This window comes from Branchiostoma belcheri, unplaced genomic scaffold (assembly GCF_001625305.1).
Source record: "Branchiostoma belcheri isolate BF01 breed outbred unplaced genomic scaffold, Haploidv18h27 scaffold6, whole genome shotgun sequence".
Taxonomy (NCBI): domain Eukaryota; kingdom Metazoa; phylum Chordata; class Leptocardii; order Amphioxiformes; family Branchiostomatidae; genus Branchiostoma; species Branchiostoma belcheri.
In genome coordinates, this window is record NW_017804242.1 from 1,703,980 (window position 1) to 1,725,278 (window position 21,299).

Sequence of the window (21,299 nt, forward strand, 5' to 3'; positions counted from 1 at the left end):
AGGACCCTAAAATGAAGAAGCTGAATCCATTTAAAGATATGGCAGGAGGAGGAGGAGAAGGAGGAGAAGGAGGAGGAGAAGAAACATCAGAAAAAGCAATATGGTTTCACCACACCACTTCGTGCAACTTTCCAATGCAACTTAATGACAACACATTTCCTATGTATTACAGAACAACATGAACAACAAGAAGAACACTACATACCTGCTAAGAGGTTAAACTGCCTGGGATTCAGGATAGCTGGACAGATCAGTCTCAGGAAGATGAACCCACTGAAATTAAGGAAAGTACTTTTTTTTAGTTGGACAACATTTTCACATTGATATAATCTAAAAAAATACTCTCGGGGTAGTAAACACATGTTGCAGTTGGCTACAACTTACAGTGATGGCAAGCAAGCTTGTTGGTTTCTACGTCTTTGTAACTCCTCAATAATGCCATATCAATTGAATTTGTTGGTGCTCAGGTTCAGGTTCTGTTGATGTTCTATATTTTTACCTGACTATTGGCGTCTGTACTAACCTGACGACTCTGGTGCGCATGGTGGTGTCATCAGGCCATTTCTTCAGCACCTCTCTCTGCAGGCAGCCGAAGATGTACCTCAGAGTACTGGGATACAACAGATACATTAATGATAAACAGACAAGTACAGCAGAAATGTTTTAGTTCATACAATATGTATATAAGATTGTTCATACATTGAAAGGTGTTAATGTGTAGACCAACTTCTCAGATGGAGGGAAGTTGGAGCATTCATAGGTCATTTATTGTCAAATATGCTCTAACATAATCAGTCTGCAGAGATCTCAATTTTTTTAGCAAAAACATGTCATATCAGCAACACAGAGATGGCATATCAGTAACTTGGACAATGAACATGTAAATACTGTACATCTTGTCTGTCACAATCAGCTCTTTAGTGAGCTCACTTGCTGAGCTGGATTGAGGTCACTCTCTTTGTTAAATTTTCTAAACTTGAAGCTAAAACATAGCAAACACAGAGAAGGCATATCAGTACCTTGGACAGCTCTCAGTGGCTTTAAAGATGGCCTCCACCGCCTCTGTCAGGAAACTGAGCAGAGTCTCCAGGTTAGAGTTCACATCTGCACCCTTCTCCAGCTTGGTGGGATTCAGCTGCAGGAGACAAGGATGAAGACAACCATAAAAAGTTTTATCAGGTTAGTAAATCGCTGGATAACAAATTTTTTTACACACAACCAGTAATTGCCTGTAGACATTTTGGTGACCATCTGTCACCTTCCTCAGGGTAATACTGAATGGTTCTACTTAACACTACAGCTATGTGTTGCTGTTGCACTGTGAGGAATGTGGTCCCAAACATGACAGACTTGGTGCACCTGTGTTGCAGTGTGGAGTAGAACCAGTCAGTTTTGCCCTGAGGAAGGTGATGAAACATCTGTGTAGTAGTGACTGGGAAGGTTATAGACAGAGAGGACAACAGATGCACTCTCTACTGGCTGTATGGATCAGAAAATCATGAAGAGTGATGAGCAATACAGATTCAGTCACGTTTGGGGCTGCATTCTTCATTCTACAGCTGACACTTAGCCAGATGCTGCGGCGCCACATGCCTGGCGTGCTATGCCGAAGCAGCTACATAGAAGCTTGTGTGTTACCACAAAGGGCAGTGATACCAGCTATCCAGACACAGAAGCTGGTGTGTTACACAAAAGTCGATTATACCAGCTACACAGAAACAGATACCGATGCTGGTGTCTTACACTAAAGGGCAGTTATACATGTACCAAGTACACAGACACAGAAGCTGGTGTATTATGCCCAAGTGCAGTTTTGCAACTACACAGATACAGATACATTATGCAAGAATTGATGAATGCAGAATGAGGATACAACAACAGGAAGAGCATACAAGAACAGGAATAAGATACAACAAAAGGAAGAGGATATAACAGTAGGAAGGTACAGTGTGGCACCTACAGTGGTGTCTGGGTCTTTCACAGGTCGCACACAGCAGGTGAGAGAGGAGGGAGGGTGCTGGAGACAGAGAACAGAGAGAGTGAAAACTGTACAGATGAGGACAGAAGATGGCACTGGGAAGAACAGAAAGAGAAATACAAACAGAAGAAAAGAAAGAGACTGGCTGTATTGGCTTATGTGCTGTTGGTTTACGGAATACGGAATACCCCATGTTGTATTCTACATGTAACGTTATATGTATAACCTACAGGACGGGTCCCACATATTAGAGAGTTCAACACTTAACTTAGAGACCCCTTTTCTCTTGTTTTAAAACCATACCACTGCCTGGTTTCACAACACCCATGAAAGTGCACAGTATAGTTTAGCTTTCTTCAAATTGTTCTCAGCATGTTACTGTCAACCTTCATGTATGTTGTCTCCCTGTACAGCAGCAAATTTTGCATATACCCTGCAGGGTGGGGTCCCGTGTATTGGAGAGTTTAACACATAGACCCCCTTTTTTTAGTTTTAAAACTATACCACAACTCAAGACCCATGAAAGTGCACGGACCTCACAAGACTGTTTACTGTCTGCTATCTTGGTGATGACCTCCTTCACGGCCTGGTGCAGGAAGGGCACAGCTGTCATCTTCATGTACTGGTCCATCAGTGTGGAGGCCAGGGTGGTCGCACGGAACAGGGTCGCACTCTCGTCTGCACAGGGGGATGAACAAAAACAGTATGAGTTTGTATGATGAGTCAATGAGAATTGTTTTAAATAAGGTGTCACACGAATGAATCATAATTATGTCTTAAGCAAGGTGGAGGCCAGGGTGGTCGCAAGGAACAGGGTCGCACTCTCATCTGCACAGGGACACGAACAATGTGTGTAAATGATGAGTCACTAATAATGTCTCAAACAGTCTGGTATCTTGAGTATTACAGTCCTTGACACAGCAGTGTATCTTGTACATGTTAAGTATACTTTATCTATCAACAATTTTCAAGGAACATGAACTTCAAAACCTATGTATATCTCTTGTCTTGCCACCCTGCTTTCTTTGAAAAAAGACTGCTTGTCTAAGAAGACCAGATGGGTTCCTTAGGTGGTAATCTTAGACAAGTTTTGGGGGATGTTTACATTTTTGGATGTCATATGCAATAAAATCAATACCATCAAGAGAATTTAGTTTACTTCAAGAATTTGTGAAAAGATGTTACTAACCTTCGTTAGCAATCTCCTTTGTTGTGAGAGTTTGTAAGAGGACAGCCTCATTCTTCTCCTGCCTGAACACCCGCAGCAGAGCGCTGGCCAGGAGAGACCTGTCCCGCGCACACACCTTATCCAGTGCATAGATGGTGTGGAACTCTTTGGATACTATCAGCTGTAGGCAAGAAGCAAGAAATCAGCACTGCAGTGAACTAAATTATCAATACTACATGTACTTATTTCATGCAATTGTATACATCAAGGAACAACTATGGCAAAAACAGAAATAATAGAAAAGGACTATTTGTCAACTTTCACTCTGTTATGCTTTTTTGTGATATCAAATGTATATGTGAGCATACTACTGCCTGTTTGTAGATTCATAGGACTTCACGTAATAAACGAAAAGAAGCTTGCAAGCTGATTTGAGCTTCTTGTGAATAAACAAAGGTTTACATAAACAAACACTCTATGTTATAGATTTATTAGGATTCAAATTGCATATTCTGTATAATAAATACAATCATACACCTTTCTTTATTTTGTGTGACCCCTTTCTTTATTTGTCTGACCCTTACCTCCTCGTCATGAAAGAAAAGCACAAGGACAGCAGCCTACAGGCTGATTTGGGTCTGTTATAAATAAAGAAAGGTCCAAACAAACAAAACAGACTGATGAACCACCTGTTTGAGTCCTGCGTACTCCTCCAGTGGCAGCACCAGTTGTGACCGGTAGTGTGCCCGTATTCTGATGGACCCCATGTCTCCCTTGTAGGGGGACTCTGGGATGACCGGGTACCACTCATCCACGTACTGACCGTTGGGGAGCTTACTCAAAGGCACAAAGACGGAGGCTGCAGGAAGAGGGAGAGATGGGTGTGATGCTAGAATATGTTGTGCAGATCCAGCCTGTTTGTAAAGTCTGATGTTGTAAACAGTGTGCAAAAACCTTGTCCCTAGCATGTCGGCAGAACGTATCGCACCTGTGTGAAACCCGTAATGTATTGTGCATAGCACAGAATGCCTTGTTTAAGGTCATATTCATCTATTTAAGGATATCGCATCCTGTGTATAGTTTTCAAATATTGTGTGGGACAAGATATCATCATTCTGCAATGGGCAGAGTTCTAATGCAACATTGACCAATGAAAAATCCAATGAAAAATCTGGGTTTCGTGCAGATGCAGTACGTTCTGCTTATGTGCTGTCCACATCAACCCTTGTGACTCCATCTGACCTGTTTCTCACACCTTCTACCCGCAGTTTGGGGGAAGACAGGGGATATCTGACCAGGTAAGTCAGGATGGGTGGTGGGGAAAGGATGGGAGAAATAGCAGCAGAATTTTTTGGATTAATTGGGGCTACAATGTAGTTTATGGTTTACAACATGCACTGAAATTGAAATTCACGATGGAAACAATCTAGGTGCACTATTATTACATCGGAAATGCATTTTGCAGTGTCATTAATATCGCAGTGGAAAGCATACCGCAAAAATAAAAACACCCGCAAGTTTTTAGTTTTACATAGTAGAGTATACATTAACACATATGAATGGGTGAAAGCTGCTGTTTTGAGTGGTTGGGACAATGTTGGTTGGTGATCTGGACTGACCTCTGACACCTAGATTCTCTACGGCACTGGGAACCAAGATCACACTGGCCGCCACCAGTAACTGGTCTGGGGACGGGAGGGGACGGCGGTTAGTAGCTCAGGCTCAGGGGAGCAGACTCAAGCAGAGGACAGGCACTTAACGTGTAACATGTGGGTTGTGGTACACACTCATTCACCACCCATTTGAATATGGTGGAACAAATGAAAGGATGTACATGTATGTATGTGTGTGTGTGGGGGGGTGGATGGATGGATGGATGGATGGATGATGTATGTATGAGTGTATGTATTGCCATGATGGTAGAATGGATGGATGTATGGATCACTCAAACACTCCATGATATGCACTATCCCATTTGAATATGGTTGAACAAATGAAAGGATGGATGGATGAACAAATGAATGGATGGATGAATGAATGAATGAATGAATGAATGAATGAATGAATGAATGAATGAATGAATGAATGCATTGGGCAAGTTTTTGGATAGCTTTACCAAGTTGCACACAGTAGCTGCACAGAGTAGGTAGCTGACTGAAGCAGAGGAACATTCCACATGCCTTCCTCACTTAACAACCACTCACAATGTAAAACAGTGGTCATCACGGTGGTGATGATGGTATTTGACACACTGATATGTTTTGTTTTGTTATGTACATGTACATACCATTATATTGTTTTTATGTGTGTGTTTTTATGTGTGTGTTTGTATGTACATTGCTTCCCTGCCTGGAAAGCCGTGATCAGCCACTGAGGGAGATACCCTGCTTAAAGAAACACAAATAAGTAAATGGTAGAATGGATGAATGTGTAAGCAAATAAATAAATGCATGATAAATGAGTGAATGGATGGATGGATGGATGGAAGGATGGATGGATGGAAGGATGGATGGATGTAAGGGTGGATGAATGGATGGATCAGGCCTCGAAATTAACTTTTTTCACTATTGTCCCAGAATTGTCCCGAACATAGATTTCAATTGTCCCGAACTGAAGATGGACTGTCCCAGCCTGCTTTTCAGGAAATAAGTGGATGACAAAAATAAGAAAACAACAACTGAATTTGTACAACTTGAAGTCCACTTTATTAGTAAATGTAGGGAAATACATGATGATATCATGGGCATGGCACCGTCCCTGATATTTGGAATCCCTGATTGGTCAAATTTAAATGTTTGTCAGAGTATTATGTATTTATAGGCTGCCAGCAGTCTGCAGCAGGATGGATGGATCGCGTTCCCAAATGACGTGGATGGTCTTAGAATTTTCCAATTGCCCCAAAATTGTCCCGAAACGTAATTTGAATTGTCCCAAGCTGAAAATTTAGTGTCATTTGACACTGGGACAATGTTAATTTCGAGCCCTGATGGATGGGTGGATGGATGGATGGAATGGATGGATGGATGGAATAATGAATGATTGAGTGTGTTTATGAATGATTTTACAATGATAGACACAGTTTCAGAGTGAACACACAAGTAGTAGGATGCAAGCTCTCCTCCCCTTTGTTCCTTTCACAACAAGAAGAACGCAATAATTACTGTGTGGGAAAAACCCAACGTACCGACAACAGCATCTTTGGACCTTCTGGCTCGACTGCACAGCAGAAGTGTGAAGGACTCCACCTCTCTTGGGAGGTCCCTGGGGACAGAAGTAAACAAAATTATCTCACATTTGTTTTTTGCACAAAGTAAAGTCTAACGTCTATTAATATAATTCTGCCTAGTCTGTTTGTTACCCTGAAAAAAAATGCACCTAAACAGAGTATAATGTATAGTATAATGTGTTGTTCGTCCGTCAGCATAAGGAGGACCACTTTGTCGTCCATCTGAAGTATAATATATAGAAAATGCAGTCCTTCATATCTAAACTGTGCATACTTAGGAGCTGCACTAGAGATCTCTCGAACACAGATTGGCAACTCGAAAGTGACTCTCGTGGGGAGACACTAAGTACAGCTTACTTAGTTACTTACTTGGCTCCTGCTCGAACCAATCCAGAGAGCCTACTTAACAGCACTTTATCCTCCATGGCCCTTTCGTAGCTCATTGGTATCACAAAGTGCAGTTTATAATTGCCATAAAAAGTGAATGTGTGTCTAGAGGTCGCTGGCAATTTTATATGGTGTAGAGTAAATGTGCTCACTACAGAAAACATGTAAAACAGACTCCCTGTAGTTTCATTAAGTATGTTGTTGGGTAAGAAACATACATTAGCCATGTAACGAAAAAACTCATAAATGAGACCCTAAAGACAGTTTACCTGCTATTGAAAATAAACACTCGGACACAAATCTCTCATGCTAGAGGGGGTTACCCCTTAAAGGTGTGGTTGAGTGTTGATTTACCATTTATGCAAAATAAACAAACAAACAAGCTAACACTAAAACTTACTCAAACACAAACTCCTTGGACCAGAGGGGTTTGGGTCCCTCGCGCTGATCCCTACTTAAAGGTGGTTTACCATTATGCGAATCAAATAAACAAACAAGCAACCAACCTCCTCGGACCACAGAGGATTGGTTTAAAGCTGGTTTATCTTTCATGCTGCACAAACGAACACTTACTCGAACACGAACTCCTCGGACCAGAGCGGGTTGGGTCCCTCGCGCATCTGTGTCCTGGCGGCGTGGACGTCGTGCAGGGACAGCACGCAGTACGGATGAGGTAGGTGCTTCACGGGGAGGTTCCGCGCGTCCAGGACGTTCACGCTCAGGCTGCGCAGCTGCTTCACACGCTTGGCGTTCAGGGGAGACTGCTTGTTGCTGGGCTGGGTGGAGAACTGACGCATCGCCAGGATCCATTCCTGCAGGCACAAGTCATGGTACAATAAACTGGTGGATAATAATACAGACTCCACTCTGCAGCCATTGCTAAAGTACATGTACATGGACTATTCCAGCATTTACCACAATGAACTTAAAAAAGCAAATTTGAATACATAATGACTTGTGACAACCCCTTCATGCTATACATAGGGATATACATCAAAGACTTATAGATATCAGAAACTCCTCCAATGACTGTAAAAGTTCATACTTATGCCATACTAGCCACCCACTTTTGTGTTAGTTTATAGGTAGTAGATGGCATATTTTGTACACTGTACAACTGTTGTGCATTAAAGTTATCATTCTTATCTTTATATCAAAGGAATGACAAATTTAGGACTTGCAAATGGGATACCATCCAAAAATTAGGGGCACAGCTCCAATTTTGAGTACACAAACGTGCAGATGGATGAAGTAATTCCACCCTGTCCAGCCTCACCTTTGCCAGTTCTGCGGTGTCGGCACACAGGTAGGTTGTCGTGATGTCGTTCAGAGCTCGTACAACTGTCTGGAAGCAGTTTGGTCTGGATAGCAAAAAAACAAACTCAGACTTTCAGACAAAATTATCAATTTCCAAGTTACTGGCACAACTCAAGAAAGGATCCCTATTGACTTTCTATACACATATAATTTGGGTAGGGGAAACTTTCAATGGACATAGATTACATTGAATATAACTTTATTTGTACAATTAATGCGAAAATGATGACAGTTGCAAAATTCCACAGAGGTATGTGAAATTTTGTGAAAAATACCCACTCAATTACATGTAGCCTGATTAAATCGCTTTTGCCGGCCGCCAAACATCCAGCCGGGGGGAGGGGCCAGTAAAGCCGCAGACGGCAGAGTTCGCATTATACAGACTAAATTATATGTACTTTCATCCAAAAATCCAGGAGGGCATCCCTTGCCCCTATGGCAGAAACACTGTTATCAATGAAATATTATCAATAATATATGTGTATAACAGAAACATGAGGCGAGTGTAAAAGAACAGTGCCATACCTTCCAAACAGACTCTCGTGGACAGGGTAAATTGAAGCATAGTTCAAGTCAATCAGACCCTTTGGTTTTGTTCTCTGTGGTAAAGATACATTTGTTAGACTTGATCAGATAGAGCTACTGAAACTTGTCATTTGATTGGCTGAACATTGTCATTTGATGGGCATATTGTAACATATGTTACGCTCAGGAATTGGTATTGCTGGAATTGGTATAGTCTTGAAGTGCTTATGACACCAAAATTCAGTATTCTGATTATAATTATGTATTCAACAACATTTAAACCACACTATAAATAATATTATCAAAATAACATACATGCATTTGTGCCAAATATACTGTAACACCTTACTCCTGTTTTGTATGATTTTGTTGATTGAATAAACTGTGAAACTGTAACATAGCTCCATCAATAAACAAGAACAACAAGTGTCCCTGTGATTCTCTTTCAGTCCTAGTAATACTCATAGTGTCAATAAAATATCTAACAGATGCACTTTCTGTCTACATGTTTTTTCACTCACAAAGTGTAAATACTGTCAGGCACTAGCACTGAGGCACTCTTGAGCATTCGACATGCCTCACAAAAATGACAAAAATGAAAAAGCTTTACCAACCTTCTCATTCTCAAAGTAGTAGACATGCTGCTCAGTGCCGTTCAAAATGAAAAACAAATTCTTCCACTTTTTGCTACGATGACCTGAAAAGAATATACCAAATTACGACTTCATGTTATTCTTGATTAGCAAAAAACATATAGTTGATACATGCAAAATTTAACTCATTTTGAATGAGTTCTTAAGACTTGAGGGAAGTCAACTTAATTTTCAGATACTGTTCCAAGAAAACTGAAATACCAGCAGGCACATTTATTTCATGAATAAACAAAGACTCAATGAAACAAACAAACAAACAAACCAGTAGCAGAGTGCTTAGTGGCATCGGTGGCACAACGATTAGAGTATTGGACTTGGAACCAATAAGTCCCGGGTTCGGTACTCACCATTCCCTGACGTTATGCCCTTGGGAAAGGCACTTTACACAACTTCCCCACCTGTACGGTGGAGTGACATCCACCGAGCCTCTTAGGCTAATCTGTCAAAATTTGTGCCAAAAACACTACGGATTTGGTGTGCCAATGTGCCATCTAAATGACTTGTACATCATCTGCACAATTGCCACCAAGATCCGTAAAAAAAAGTGGTGTGCTTGCCTTTTTTGCTGAGGTACCCCTTCTTGACGATGGTGTCGCTGGGCTGTGTGATGATACAGGACCCTGTAGACCGCGCCCGCACGCTCTGGTAGATGTCCTCATCATTCAGCGAGTTCAGCCTGCTTCTCTGTGAGGGAGCCACAAAGGATGCTCATTTTTCTGAGATCTTCATGTGTCACTAACAATTGTATTAGCTAACAAGAAATCAGAGATTTCAGACTTCCAAGAAGCACTTTGGGAACTTTACTATCTTCAAACAAAATATACCTGCTGCATAATTCGTGAAGATGGGGACCATTGAAATTTTTTTGCAGTATTTTTTTTTCAATATTACAGGCATGGACAATCCTCGGATCAGGCTTTAACCGGGAAAATATGGTGCTGACACACAAAGAGGTACTTAGTGTACAGTTATGACATGTCAGGGAAAAAATGTGGAAAACCTTCTGGTCTTTAACCTACCTTGTTTGGGACAGGCTCCCCCAGTGTGTACCCTTCCACAATCTGCTCTGTCTTGTAGTGTTTAATGATGTCGTCAAGACTATATTGGATGAAAGGAAAACCAAAAATTATTACAGTAAACTACTTATTTTCAGACATACATTATCTTTTATCTAATCTGACTGAACATTACATTGTAACACTGTTCTCATAAGGGTTCCACCAGTGTGATGAATCTTAAATTTAAGTCATGTTTAAAAACTAATAAGAGCCACTGATTCAGATGTATCTCCATATACATGTACAGCTGAGTTCTGCCAGTATTACACTCCATCAACCCTTATGGTTATGGGATTAGGCTGCAGGGAGTCCTACAGGTCATCATATGATTACAAAAAAACAGTTTATGTTTAGGACTGAAAGACTGAGAAATCTTTTCTGTTTCAGGCAATAAGCCTCAGTAATCAAGATTTGTAAATAGTAGTCCACCTAGCCAACAATGCATATGGCTGCCAATCAATGTGAATGTGAATAAACAGTATAAGACCGTACGTTGCATAGTAGTGTCCGCCCATCTCGAACTGCTCGTGGTTCTGCCGCGTGATGCGGAATCGCTGGATCAGGTTGTTGCTGCGGAAGAACAGCGAGTAGTCCCCCGGGGAGGAGTCGCTGGGGCGGATCAGGAACGCCGAGTCCGGCGCATCTGGGAACAAAATAATCACTCCCGTGAATAGTTTCATCAGGTTGGTAAATTAACACATGGAAGACACTTGCAAGAAACAGAACACTCTGGAGACAGGAAGTTAAGAAGGGCTTACACCGGGGGGGAAGAAAAACAGAGGCTGGTATCAGAACTGAGACGCTCTAAGCGCAAAACCAAGAACAAGTACATGTTGTAGATGAAGAACTTTCATGGTCTTGCAAGACTGACAAAGACCCGGTTTACACGACGACAAAAACCTGGCGTACGATAATGGCGTACGCACGCGATCGTACGACAATTGCGTACGACCATTTTTTCCAGCGTGTAAACCGGCCCCACCTATCGTACGCACCTATCGTACGCAATTTGCGTACGCCACCTCGAAGGCAGGCGTACGATCGTGTACGATCGCCCAGCGGGGAGTCAGGATGCCTCCCCGCCTCGTGTAAACGCGACTGATCTTACGAACGGCGTTCGCAAGCACTTCCCTGTTGCAGGAGGTCAGGGGTCATATGCAAATTCCATTCTTCTTCCCGCGCCTGTGAAAACCCACGCCGTGTTACTGATCTTTACTCTGTTTTCTCTGATCCGTTTCGGTTTTCCTTTTGTTTTTTTATCGTATTTGATTTGTTTGTTGTTTTGCTGAGCCTGTTTGCTCGCGACTGCCGCAACTGACCATGGCAGAAGTGCGCAATAGCTCTAACTGTCACGTTCCCACACTGACCGATCGATCCCGCCTTGAGCTTGAATGATTGCAATGACTGCAAAACTTGCTGCCCGTTGGATCTCATGGTACCGCTCCCTGCGACGTCCAACCCTTCTTCTACGTAATGCCTGGCGACGCAAGTACATCCGCGAAAAGAAGAATAGCAACATCTGACGCATGAAGAACAGAAAAAGAGCCTGTTCTCCCGCCATTTTGAAAATAGCGCTATGTCAAAGCTCGCGGCGGGTCAAATGGGGTCACGATAGTGTGCAGCGCTGCGGGAGTCCCGGCGCTGTCCGTCCCGCTCCGTGTAAACCGAAACGGACGTACGATCGCGTGCGTACGCCATTATCGTACGCCAGGTTTTTGTCGTCGTGTAAACCGGGTCAAAATGCCTAAATCACTGAGTAAAGAGACACAACCAAGCACAGGTGTCACTGCAGTGCAATGTGAACCAGTCAGAACTGCCCTGAGAAAGGTGACAGACGGTCATCGAAATCTTGGCTGTGAATAAAACACCTGGTTGTCTCTTTACCTCTTTACTAAAAAAATCACTTCATTAAATTTCTCTATACAGTTCTAGCAATAGATAACAAGACTGCAACTTGAACCATTCTAAAAAATGAGATCATACCTGACAACAGCTCTGCCGCTTTCTCTTTTGTGATGGTGCCATGAAACCACCTGAAAAAATAACACCCATTCTATCACACAATGTCAAGTACAAATACAGTACGCAGAATCATGATTATGACTGCAGAATGCATCTACACAGATCTCCAAGTGACGTCCCCCCAGTATGTGCATACCTGGGGGTGCTGCACAAGAGATCTCTTTTACACACAGTTTTTCAAAGTGGCAGATATCTGAAAACCAGCAAATCAATGGGCCATATCTTTACAACCAAATCCTGCATCTTACCACAGCAGAGTGTGTTCCACATATTGCAGTGCCTGCAGCATATCTGCCAGTCTGTACGTACTGTGTGTGTGTGTGATCGCTCCCAGCAACACTAAAGCCTCCGAGGCACAGGAATGTGCTATTAGCTATGATTACTGCGCAATGGCAATCACTGATGTCATTTCTGCTGCGGAGAGAGGACTGTCACAGGAAATACGGCATTTGAGGACCATCTGCGTATCTTTGTAATTTCCTGCGCCTAATGACACTCCAGCGATGTGAGTGCAAGCACGGCAGACGAGGAAATGGGATTTGATATCGCCGATGCTCCCCATTTAATGTGATTAGGGGTTGACTGAAGGGTTGCCTAACCATGGTGTCTCCCATGTGAGGAACAAATTGATAATGGGTGAGGAAAACAGGACTGGCTTCTTGTGGCACTGGAAAGATCTGGATGCCACTTTGTTTTGCATTATGAATTTTTATTTATATTACTCTTTTTTATTATCATTTTATTCATGACACCAAAAAGCAAACCTTACAGAAGGGATAAGACTCCCTTCATAGCAAAACAAAAAGTTTGCGTACAAAATGGCAAATTACAACGGACACGAGAAACGACATATACATCCCTCATATACACTATAATACATTATACATTTCATTACATTACAGAAATGGAGAAGGCACACTGGGATGCAATACCTGAGTTGCTTTGGAGCACCAGCACTTCTTTGTGCCAAATGATGACTTTCATTCTTGATCAGAAGATGAATAATAGTCCTTATCATTATGAATAACACCATTAGTAATTTCTGTTAACTATGGCATTAAATTAATGAAAACAAATTGTGGAAGTACTCACTCCTTTCCTTCATGTGGATCAGCATAAAAATCCTAGGCCAGAAAAAAGCAAAAATTGTCAGTTCCAAGACAAATCCATTCTATGCACAAAACAAAACAAAGCAAGCAACTGGATAAATTCTCTGAAGTGTCAGACATTTCAGACGGCATCAACTGCCTTTCATCAGTGTTCTACCAGGATAAATCCATTCTTTCATTTCACATTAGTACTGGACGATTGAACAATATTTGAAAGTAAGAACATAGTCTGGAAAATATGAAGTTGTATCTATGAAAATGAACATTTCTAAACACAAACGAAGCAAGAATTCAGAAATGTCTTAAAAGAAAATTTGGAAATGATGAAGATGATGAATGGTTTATTAAAACATAAATTATTTGCAGCCAGAGGGCTGAATTGCTGATTCCGTACAATACAATCATTTACACAAAACTTGTACTAAAATAAACATAAAAATATTTGTATCATCATATTACAATAAAAGGTGGTAATAAACACTGAAACATTCATAAAAACTGGAGTTAACTACAATAATACAGCGATAATTATACAATAATTATAGCGATAATTTATCGTACCAGTTCCTCTACGAGGTCTCTGATGACTAGTCCGCTCTCATTGGTGCGTTGTGACGTGACCCACAGCCAGCCTCCGTCCATCGTGTTATGAACCATGAATACATCTCCCTTCTCAAAACTAACGCGGAATAAAAAAGTCGTTGTTCAGAGGAAATGAAAAGCATATATTTCGTCATCATGCCAGAAATATGTGTGATTACTCACATAGATTAGTCTTCTTTATCCCTCTTCTCAAGGATAAAACGATGCGAGCAAAAGAATACGTCATTTTGCCAAGGAAATCATTTCGGGAAAATCTCTTCATCTTGTGTGAGAAGTATGTTTAATGTTTACTAAGCAGAGTGATTCTTTTCGCTATTTCCTTGCCCACTCGTGGAAATATGCCAGATATGACGACATCAATACCGGTACATGTACATGCATATTGCATAATGTAACAGGGCTCAGAAAACCCAAACAAGTGCCTTCAGTTCTGTAGAACAATTTGGCACCAAAATTAATGATTTTTTGATGGTGCGCTTACAGAGAAGGGCTTATATTTGGCGCAAAAACTAGGTTACAAAAATAAGTTTCTGGGAGATAAGAAAATTGCCTATGTGTTCTACGAAATCTTTTCGTCACCTTCGGCTTCTCATCTCATCTCCCACTATTTATGCCAAAAATGTTCAAGCTGAAATGAAGTGAAAAATGAGTATGGAATAGATGGGAAGGGTCATCATGGAAGTAGTGATACTGGTATTGTGTTACAAAATATACGTTGAAGTGGAATTTTGCAAAACGTTGACTGACTGTGTATATAATTCATTGAGAGATAGTCTATTGGAAAATAAAACACTCCTCTTGACTTGAGTGCCTCCTTAAGGTAGTGACGTACCTGAGTTCGTCTGTGTCAGGCACTCGTGTGTAGGGTAGGATGGCACGTACTAGTCTCCGGCTCTGTACCGGCTGGAACCAGACAAACAACGCACTTAGGCCACACCAATTTAATTTCTTGGTTAACAGATTTTTCTAGAAAAATAATGGAGCGGGCGGGTGAATAAAAAATAAAAATAAAAACAGGCCTAGGCATCCTATTATGGCCCAAAATGGTACAATAGAAGCCATGAAGTCAACACACCAGGCTGGTTCAAAATTTAAACAATGAATTTTTAACTTTTAATGATCACCATTGCATTGAAAGATGGAATAACTGTAACAACTAGTATGAAAAGGACTGTTTTCAACTGTTCAGGGCAAAATATGAGCATTTTGCAATTGATTCTGAATTTTTATTTTTATCAGGAAAAAATGAAGCGGGCAAAATGAAGCAGGCAAATCCGTTAACCAAGAAATTAAATTGTTGTGGCCTCAGTCATCATCATCATAGCTTATCGCCGTGGCTCTCCAGTCAGTTCAGTGCAGTTTCATTACCCTCTCGGAGGCACTTAACGCACTTAGTGGAACTGTTCACTTCTCACAACATACATGTATGGATACTTTACAACACGGGCACGGTCAAATTCCAGATCTCACTTTAATTTGTAAAGAAATGACAAAAAAAATTGATATTTACTGTCACTTTAATCTTACACTGTACATAGAGTCCGTAACCTTCAAAAGCAAATTAAACGTAGTATGGCACTGATGATGATGGCTACATACTGTAAAGCTTGAAGTGTTTAAGGTCGTTTTGTACAATGTATGTGCAGAGTTTTCAATCACCTCTCCACTGCAAATTCGTGACGTTTCCATTTCCACTGTATTACAGAATATTGTATCAACCATGAACTCAAAACACCGAAGAACCTCCTTTCCCCCTCTACCACAAAGTTAAGTCACTGAGTTTATTGAGTTAAAACTCTCCTTTAGCTGCCCACCCAAGGATGGCAGCTATTCTTCCAGGAGAGAGTATACAGATAAACGTAACAATACATCAACATGTACATGTATACATCAACATACACAATATATACAAATATACATCAACAACATACACAATATATACAAATATACATCAACATACACAATATATACAAATATACATCAACATACACAATATGAGAAATGAGAAAATAGAAGATGTACGTTACCTCAGGCGGAGGCACAGGATACATGAGTTTCTCGTCCTTCAGGATGCAGGACCAGTTGGTGTAGTAACCGATCAGGTCAGACAGGGAGTCAAACTGGCGACCACCGATGTAGAAGTCTCCACACATGGCTATTATCCTACAGGGCAGGGGAGGAAAGAACAGACTTTCGTTGATTATGATTTGAAGTTATGTTTTCTTGTAAATTCCCTCAGTTCATGTTGAACTTCATATTATTCATTTATTTATGTATAACTTCCAGTTATATTGATTTCATTTACATCTTTTGTTATGTACTTTGTATAATCTATTATTCTTTTACTTATTGTACCCAGGTGTCCTTGAAGATTAAATAAAAATAAATATAGACTGTGACTTTGTGGACTTGTGGTTTTAAGGTTGTTGACTAAGAATCTGAAGGTTCTGGGTTCGAAACCATGGCTAGCGCTGGTCCTAGTAGCTATATTTTATGCCACCCCGGTGTTGTGCCCTTGGGAAAGTAACTTTATACCTATTTCCTCAGTGGACAGTGGTAAAAATGAACAACTAGCTACTGCATCTTTGGTAAGGGATGTCTTCTTGGACAGGATGTGTTTGGAGAGTCACACCTTCAGCACGTTAAACTTCAAAGATCCCACCACACTTACTGAAAAGTGTAGGGTTCCTTTCTGGTGGTTCAAATCTTACAGTCTGGTCTCAATCTCAATCTTGAAAAGGTGATTGTCAACTGTTATGTCAATCCTACCACAATGTGTGCTAAATCTAGATAAATGAATCAGACAACAAGTGTCCTAGGCTTGACCAGTGGAAGGACTGCTAGAAGCATCATGTAGTCAGGCTATACAGACACACATTAGCCAGGTTTTTATTATCTACCATCAGACATGCTCATGACAAGCACAGATGTAGCTACCAGTAATGTGATTAAATGTTTAACTTTAAGAATATGTTGGGCAATTTTGTTATAGCATTAGACCTCATCCCTGATCAGAGTTTCTGTTGACAGAGACTCCAATCAGGATCTATGCAGGTATTGTTGGTGATTCTACCAGATCAATCTCTACCTGATGTACAAATCATAATGGAAAATCAAGACACATACCTGAAGTGGTCGGGCCCCCTGACTCCAAAGTACGAGAGGACGTAGGAGCCGGGTTTGCGCTCGCTCTCCCTGATCAGGTAACCGCTGAGCTTCCCCGCACGACGTAACCTCTCCTCCGCTGACACACGCCCCAGTCTGCCATGGTACCAACTATAACAAATATACAGTAGATACATGTATAACAAATAAAGACAGTGGTCGAAATCCTTTTTATCAAAATGCAATATTGCAGAATGTCACAATATTGTTCTGCAATTTGGAAGTAATTTCCGCAAATATACATGTACACCATTAAGACCTGATTTAAACTCATATAAAATTGCATGTTGGCAAACATTTTACATGCACCTTGAAAAGTACATAGTACATAATTATTAGTTATATATCAATAAAGTCAGTAGTGAATACAAATCTCTTACTTAGACACAATACTATAATACCAATACAATTGAACACCCAAGCCTGTTTTTTTTTAGTCTGCAAAATTGCAGGTTGCTTAAATCTTCCTCAGCAATATTGAAAATGTCTCTGCAAAATGCAAAATGCAGACGGGTATTTTTAACACTGATAATGATGATAGCATGAAGGTTCATCTGAGTTGGTGAAATACATAATGCGAATTAAACTGTTCTCCCTAATAGTTATGATGATGATTATGATTATTATTGTTTGTTTGAACCATAAGGAGTGTAGACTATTTCTCATTGAGGTCATATGAGAAGAGGATAGGGTGAAACAAAATATGTAACATTAAAAATGATGATGATGATGATGATGATGATGGATGGATGGATGGATGGATGGATGGATGGATGGATGGATGGATGGATGGATGGATGGATGGATGGATGGATGGATGGATGGATGGACGGATGAATGAACGAACGAATGAATGAAGATAATTGTATATTTTTGCCCCAATGCACTAAGCTCTGGTCACTCTTTCATTAAAGCATACAAATATTCAAAATCAAAAAAACATATGTATATGTTTATGGACTTGTTTGGGGCTTCAATCTGGTAACCTATATCTCGTTATATTTCATCTGACCCTGACCTCTTACCTCATGGCCTCAATAAAAAGCAGAAATTGGGCCGATTCCAGTATTTCATGAATAAACATTGAGGGGCAAAACCATGTCAATATCCTCATAGGCAAGATACTGTATTGTTCTATGGTACCTTAATACTTCGATGAAGGTTAGACATCAAGGTAATGAGACAAGAAAACTGTTAGTGTTACTCAAGTACCTGGATAGGAATTTTCATATCCAGTTGCTTCAGTAACAGTTTTCTTGCATACAGTACTTAGTACTCTCCAAGCAGAGGTTTGGGCTTTGGGAGTATTTTTAGTGTGTTTTTAGGCTTTTTTTAGGCATTTTTTTCCCACCAAACTTAGTGCAAAAGAGAAACCCCGATAAAAAAGCCTAAAACACGCTAAAAATACCCCCAAAACCCAAACCTCTGCTTGGAGAGTAAGTACTTAGTACCTAACATAGGTACCAACTTGATCTCCAGCAGGCCCTGCCACCCGACACCCACCCACACACATCCATGTAGAAACACACCCCCGCAGTCTACCAACAGCCTGGCAGATTACCGCATACATCAATGCATGGAGGGGGCTACGCAGAATCGCTAATTCATAGGGAAAACCAGAGAAAATTTCCAATCTGGGGAGAGCAAAAATGTTTCTGGTACACTACTTTGCATACTGTGGATTCATTTACTTTCTTAGTGGCTTAATTTTGCGGAAGGAAGGAAAAGGAGGGTTTTTTGGGATTTAGAATTTGTGGTTGAAACATTTCTGTAGTAATACATATGATACACATATTCATGGCCATAAATTCAGGGTGGAGAGGTCACTGAAAATTAAAGCAAAACACTGCAACAGTTTCAACAAAATTCACAGTATCACAATTGTCATAATTTCTAGCTTAAAGCATTTTGCCAAAGTGCAACATTAATATTACAGGGTCAAGACTCATAGGCATCCTGGAAAAGCCTTTATTCAAATCTAGGCTTGACCTTAATTAAATTAAAAATGATGTAAATATGTCTTGGCCAAAATGTCTGAATGACTTTTTCCAACATAGTAGTAACAATAAGACACAAGCCTCTGTGAGTGGTAAAGGTGTATCCTGACCACAAAATCAAAACAACTAGATGACAAACAAGAGGTCAATGACCTGTGGGGACATTGTTTTGCAATCCAGGCCTCATGCCATCAGACTATTCCTTTATGTGAATGATACTAGTACCACACTGCCTTCAATATGGACGTACATTTTGTACAACGTATCAACATATTCCTCTACAGTTCTAGAAAATCTGTTAAAATCCCAATGTTTTATGGTGACCTCAATACCACAATTCAAACAAATTTTGAAGAGGTCAATGACCTATGGAATGGTCTGTGTACAAAAGAAAAGTATGGTACTAAAAAATAATCGGAATGTCTAAAATTCTGCAGAACCTACAGTTTTGTTTTTACACTATACTGTATAGGAAATAGCAAATATTCTTGGGGATGATTTAGTAATGCTGAATATATCCTGTATACACATGGTACTACCTCATCAGTTAACATAAGTCGCCATTATTAAAAAATACCAATACAAACACACAAACTTTGAAGAAGACACACATACTTACACACACGCATGCACACACACACACACTGACACATATATACACAAACTTTTAAAAGACACATGCAACTCACACACACACTCATGCACACACTTTCACACATATGCACACACACACACAAGCTTACACACTGTCACACACACACGTGTGCGCACACACACACACTCACACACACACAAGCATACACACTGTCACACACACACACACACAAGCACACGCTCCTGCATACACACAGTCACTTACTCACACTTATGCACGTACGCACATGCACATACAAGCAAACACACACACACGCGCAAACTCAAACACAGACAGACACTCAATCAAGCCAAAAACAATACTTCCTTCCCCTGTCGTGTGGTAGAAACACTCAACTGTCTGAATTTCAGGCTAGACAGTAGACACACTTCACGCCTATCTCAGACCCCCCGACTGACAACTCTTCTGTACAAATAACATCAGTCAATTTTGACCGTGTGGTTTCTGTATCCTCATATCAAGAATATCCTTTCAAAGACAGATATAAGTTAGGGCTCTTCAGGAAGAAAACTTTGCAGCCACTGCATGCAAGAGTTGTTGACAATAATATCTATTGTTATTGTTTTCCCTGCTTAATGTCTATTAATAGTATTATCTCGCTAGATATGGTTCCTATGTGCTGGGTTTTACTTAGTTCACTTTCTCAAGGTTTTTAACACTTGGTGAGTTGAGACTGCGTGTTGCTGAAAGTGTTTTAGTTGAGCACACGGAATCAATGTGTGCTCTCTTATTTTGTACCGAGAAAAGGTTCCGTAAAAATATATGTGTGTGTTGATATAAATTGTCTATGAGTTCTTCTCACATTTTAAGTGAAGATTTCAGAGTGTCTCTGCATTCTTCTGGTGTACCGTAAGTCTTGCATATCCTCTCCAACTCTTGCAGCACTTGATGTCTTTCACTGTTGTAGGGCTACCTCGCGTGATTTTACGTAGTGCGGCAAGACCCAAATATCTTCCACCACCACCCCCCACCCCCACTCCAAAAACAATTATATCAAACACCTACTCTGACTCCGGCGGTGCCACCAAGGCAGCGTCGATCTCTTCGTCTTCGCACTCCGCGTCCACTATCCCCTCGAAGGGGTAGTCTTCCTCGTGGAGAGACAGTTCCTGGACTTCTTCGCGTAGCTGAGAAGAAGAATCTCCAGCCGAATCTTCCGCCATCTTGGACACGCCCTTCCCTTGGAGGGGTCACAGGTCACGCAGGCCAGCTGGGTGGTGGGAAGTGAGCAGAGCACGGCTGCTTCAGAGCGCCGCCTTCCGGCTCAAGGAGAAAACTGCAGGTCGAAGACGTTCGCATTTTCTTGTGGCCGGAGGACCTGTCTGTTTTGAATGTCTCCAAATAAAAACATTTATTGGGTTACCTTTTTCATACATGAGTGAAGCGAAATGCGTGTGAAAAGGTCTGGGTGAAAATTGACAACCAAAGAGGGGATT

At 40.9% G+C, this 21,299-nt stretch overlaps 1 protein-coding gene across 2 annotated transcripts in view; it reads right to left on the reverse strand.

Annotated features, from left to right (window-relative positions):
• The window catches only part of LOC109482359 (ras GTPase-activating protein 1-like), a 24,072-nt gene extending 3,019 nt beyond the window's left edge, over nt 1-21,053 (reverse strand). The window contains exons 1-22 of one of the 2 annotated variants that reach the window (XM_019785049.1): nt 20,869-21,053; nt 17,173-17,322; nt 16,074-16,209; nt 14,879-14,949; nt 14,005-14,122; nt 13,427-13,458; nt 12,296-12,345; nt 10,805-10,955; nt 10,274-10,352; nt 9,812-9,938; nt 9,216-9,298; nt 8,602-8,675; nt 8,036-8,120; nt 7,333-7,571; nt 6,331-6,407; nt 4,766-4,831; nt 3,836-4,005; nt 3,168-3,327; nt 2,514-2,656; nt 1,020-1,135; nt 524-610; nt 206-273 (exon numbers count right to left, since the gene is read on the reverse strand). In XM_019785049.1, the coding sequence (XP_019640608.1) occupies nt 206-273; nt 524-610; nt 1,020-1,135; nt 2,514-2,656; nt 3,168-3,327; nt 3,836-4,005; nt 4,766-4,831; nt 6,331-6,407; nt 7,333-7,571; nt 8,036-8,120; nt 8,602-8,675; nt 9,216-9,298; nt 9,812-9,938; nt 10,274-10,352; nt 10,805-10,955; nt 12,296-12,345; nt 13,427-13,458; nt 14,005-14,122; nt 14,879-14,949; nt 16,074-16,209; nt 17,173-17,322; nt 20,869-21,026 (2,440 nt within the window). In that variant the 5' untranslated portion in view covers nt 21,027-21,053. The remainder of the gene's footprint in view (nt 1-205; nt 274-523; nt 611-1,019; nt 1,136-2,513; nt 2,657-3,167; nt 3,328-3,835; nt 4,006-4,765; nt 4,832-6,330; nt 6,408-7,332; nt 7,572-8,035; nt 8,121-8,601; nt 8,676-9,215; nt 9,299-9,811; nt 9,939-10,273; nt 10,353-10,804; nt 10,956-12,295; nt 12,346-13,426; nt 13,459-14,004; nt 14,123-14,878; nt 14,950-16,073; nt 16,210-17,172; nt 17,323-20,868) is intronic. The other variant, XM_019785050.1, reaches the window with a different exon arrangement.
• Nucleotides 21,054-21,299: the final 246 nt, after the last annotated feature.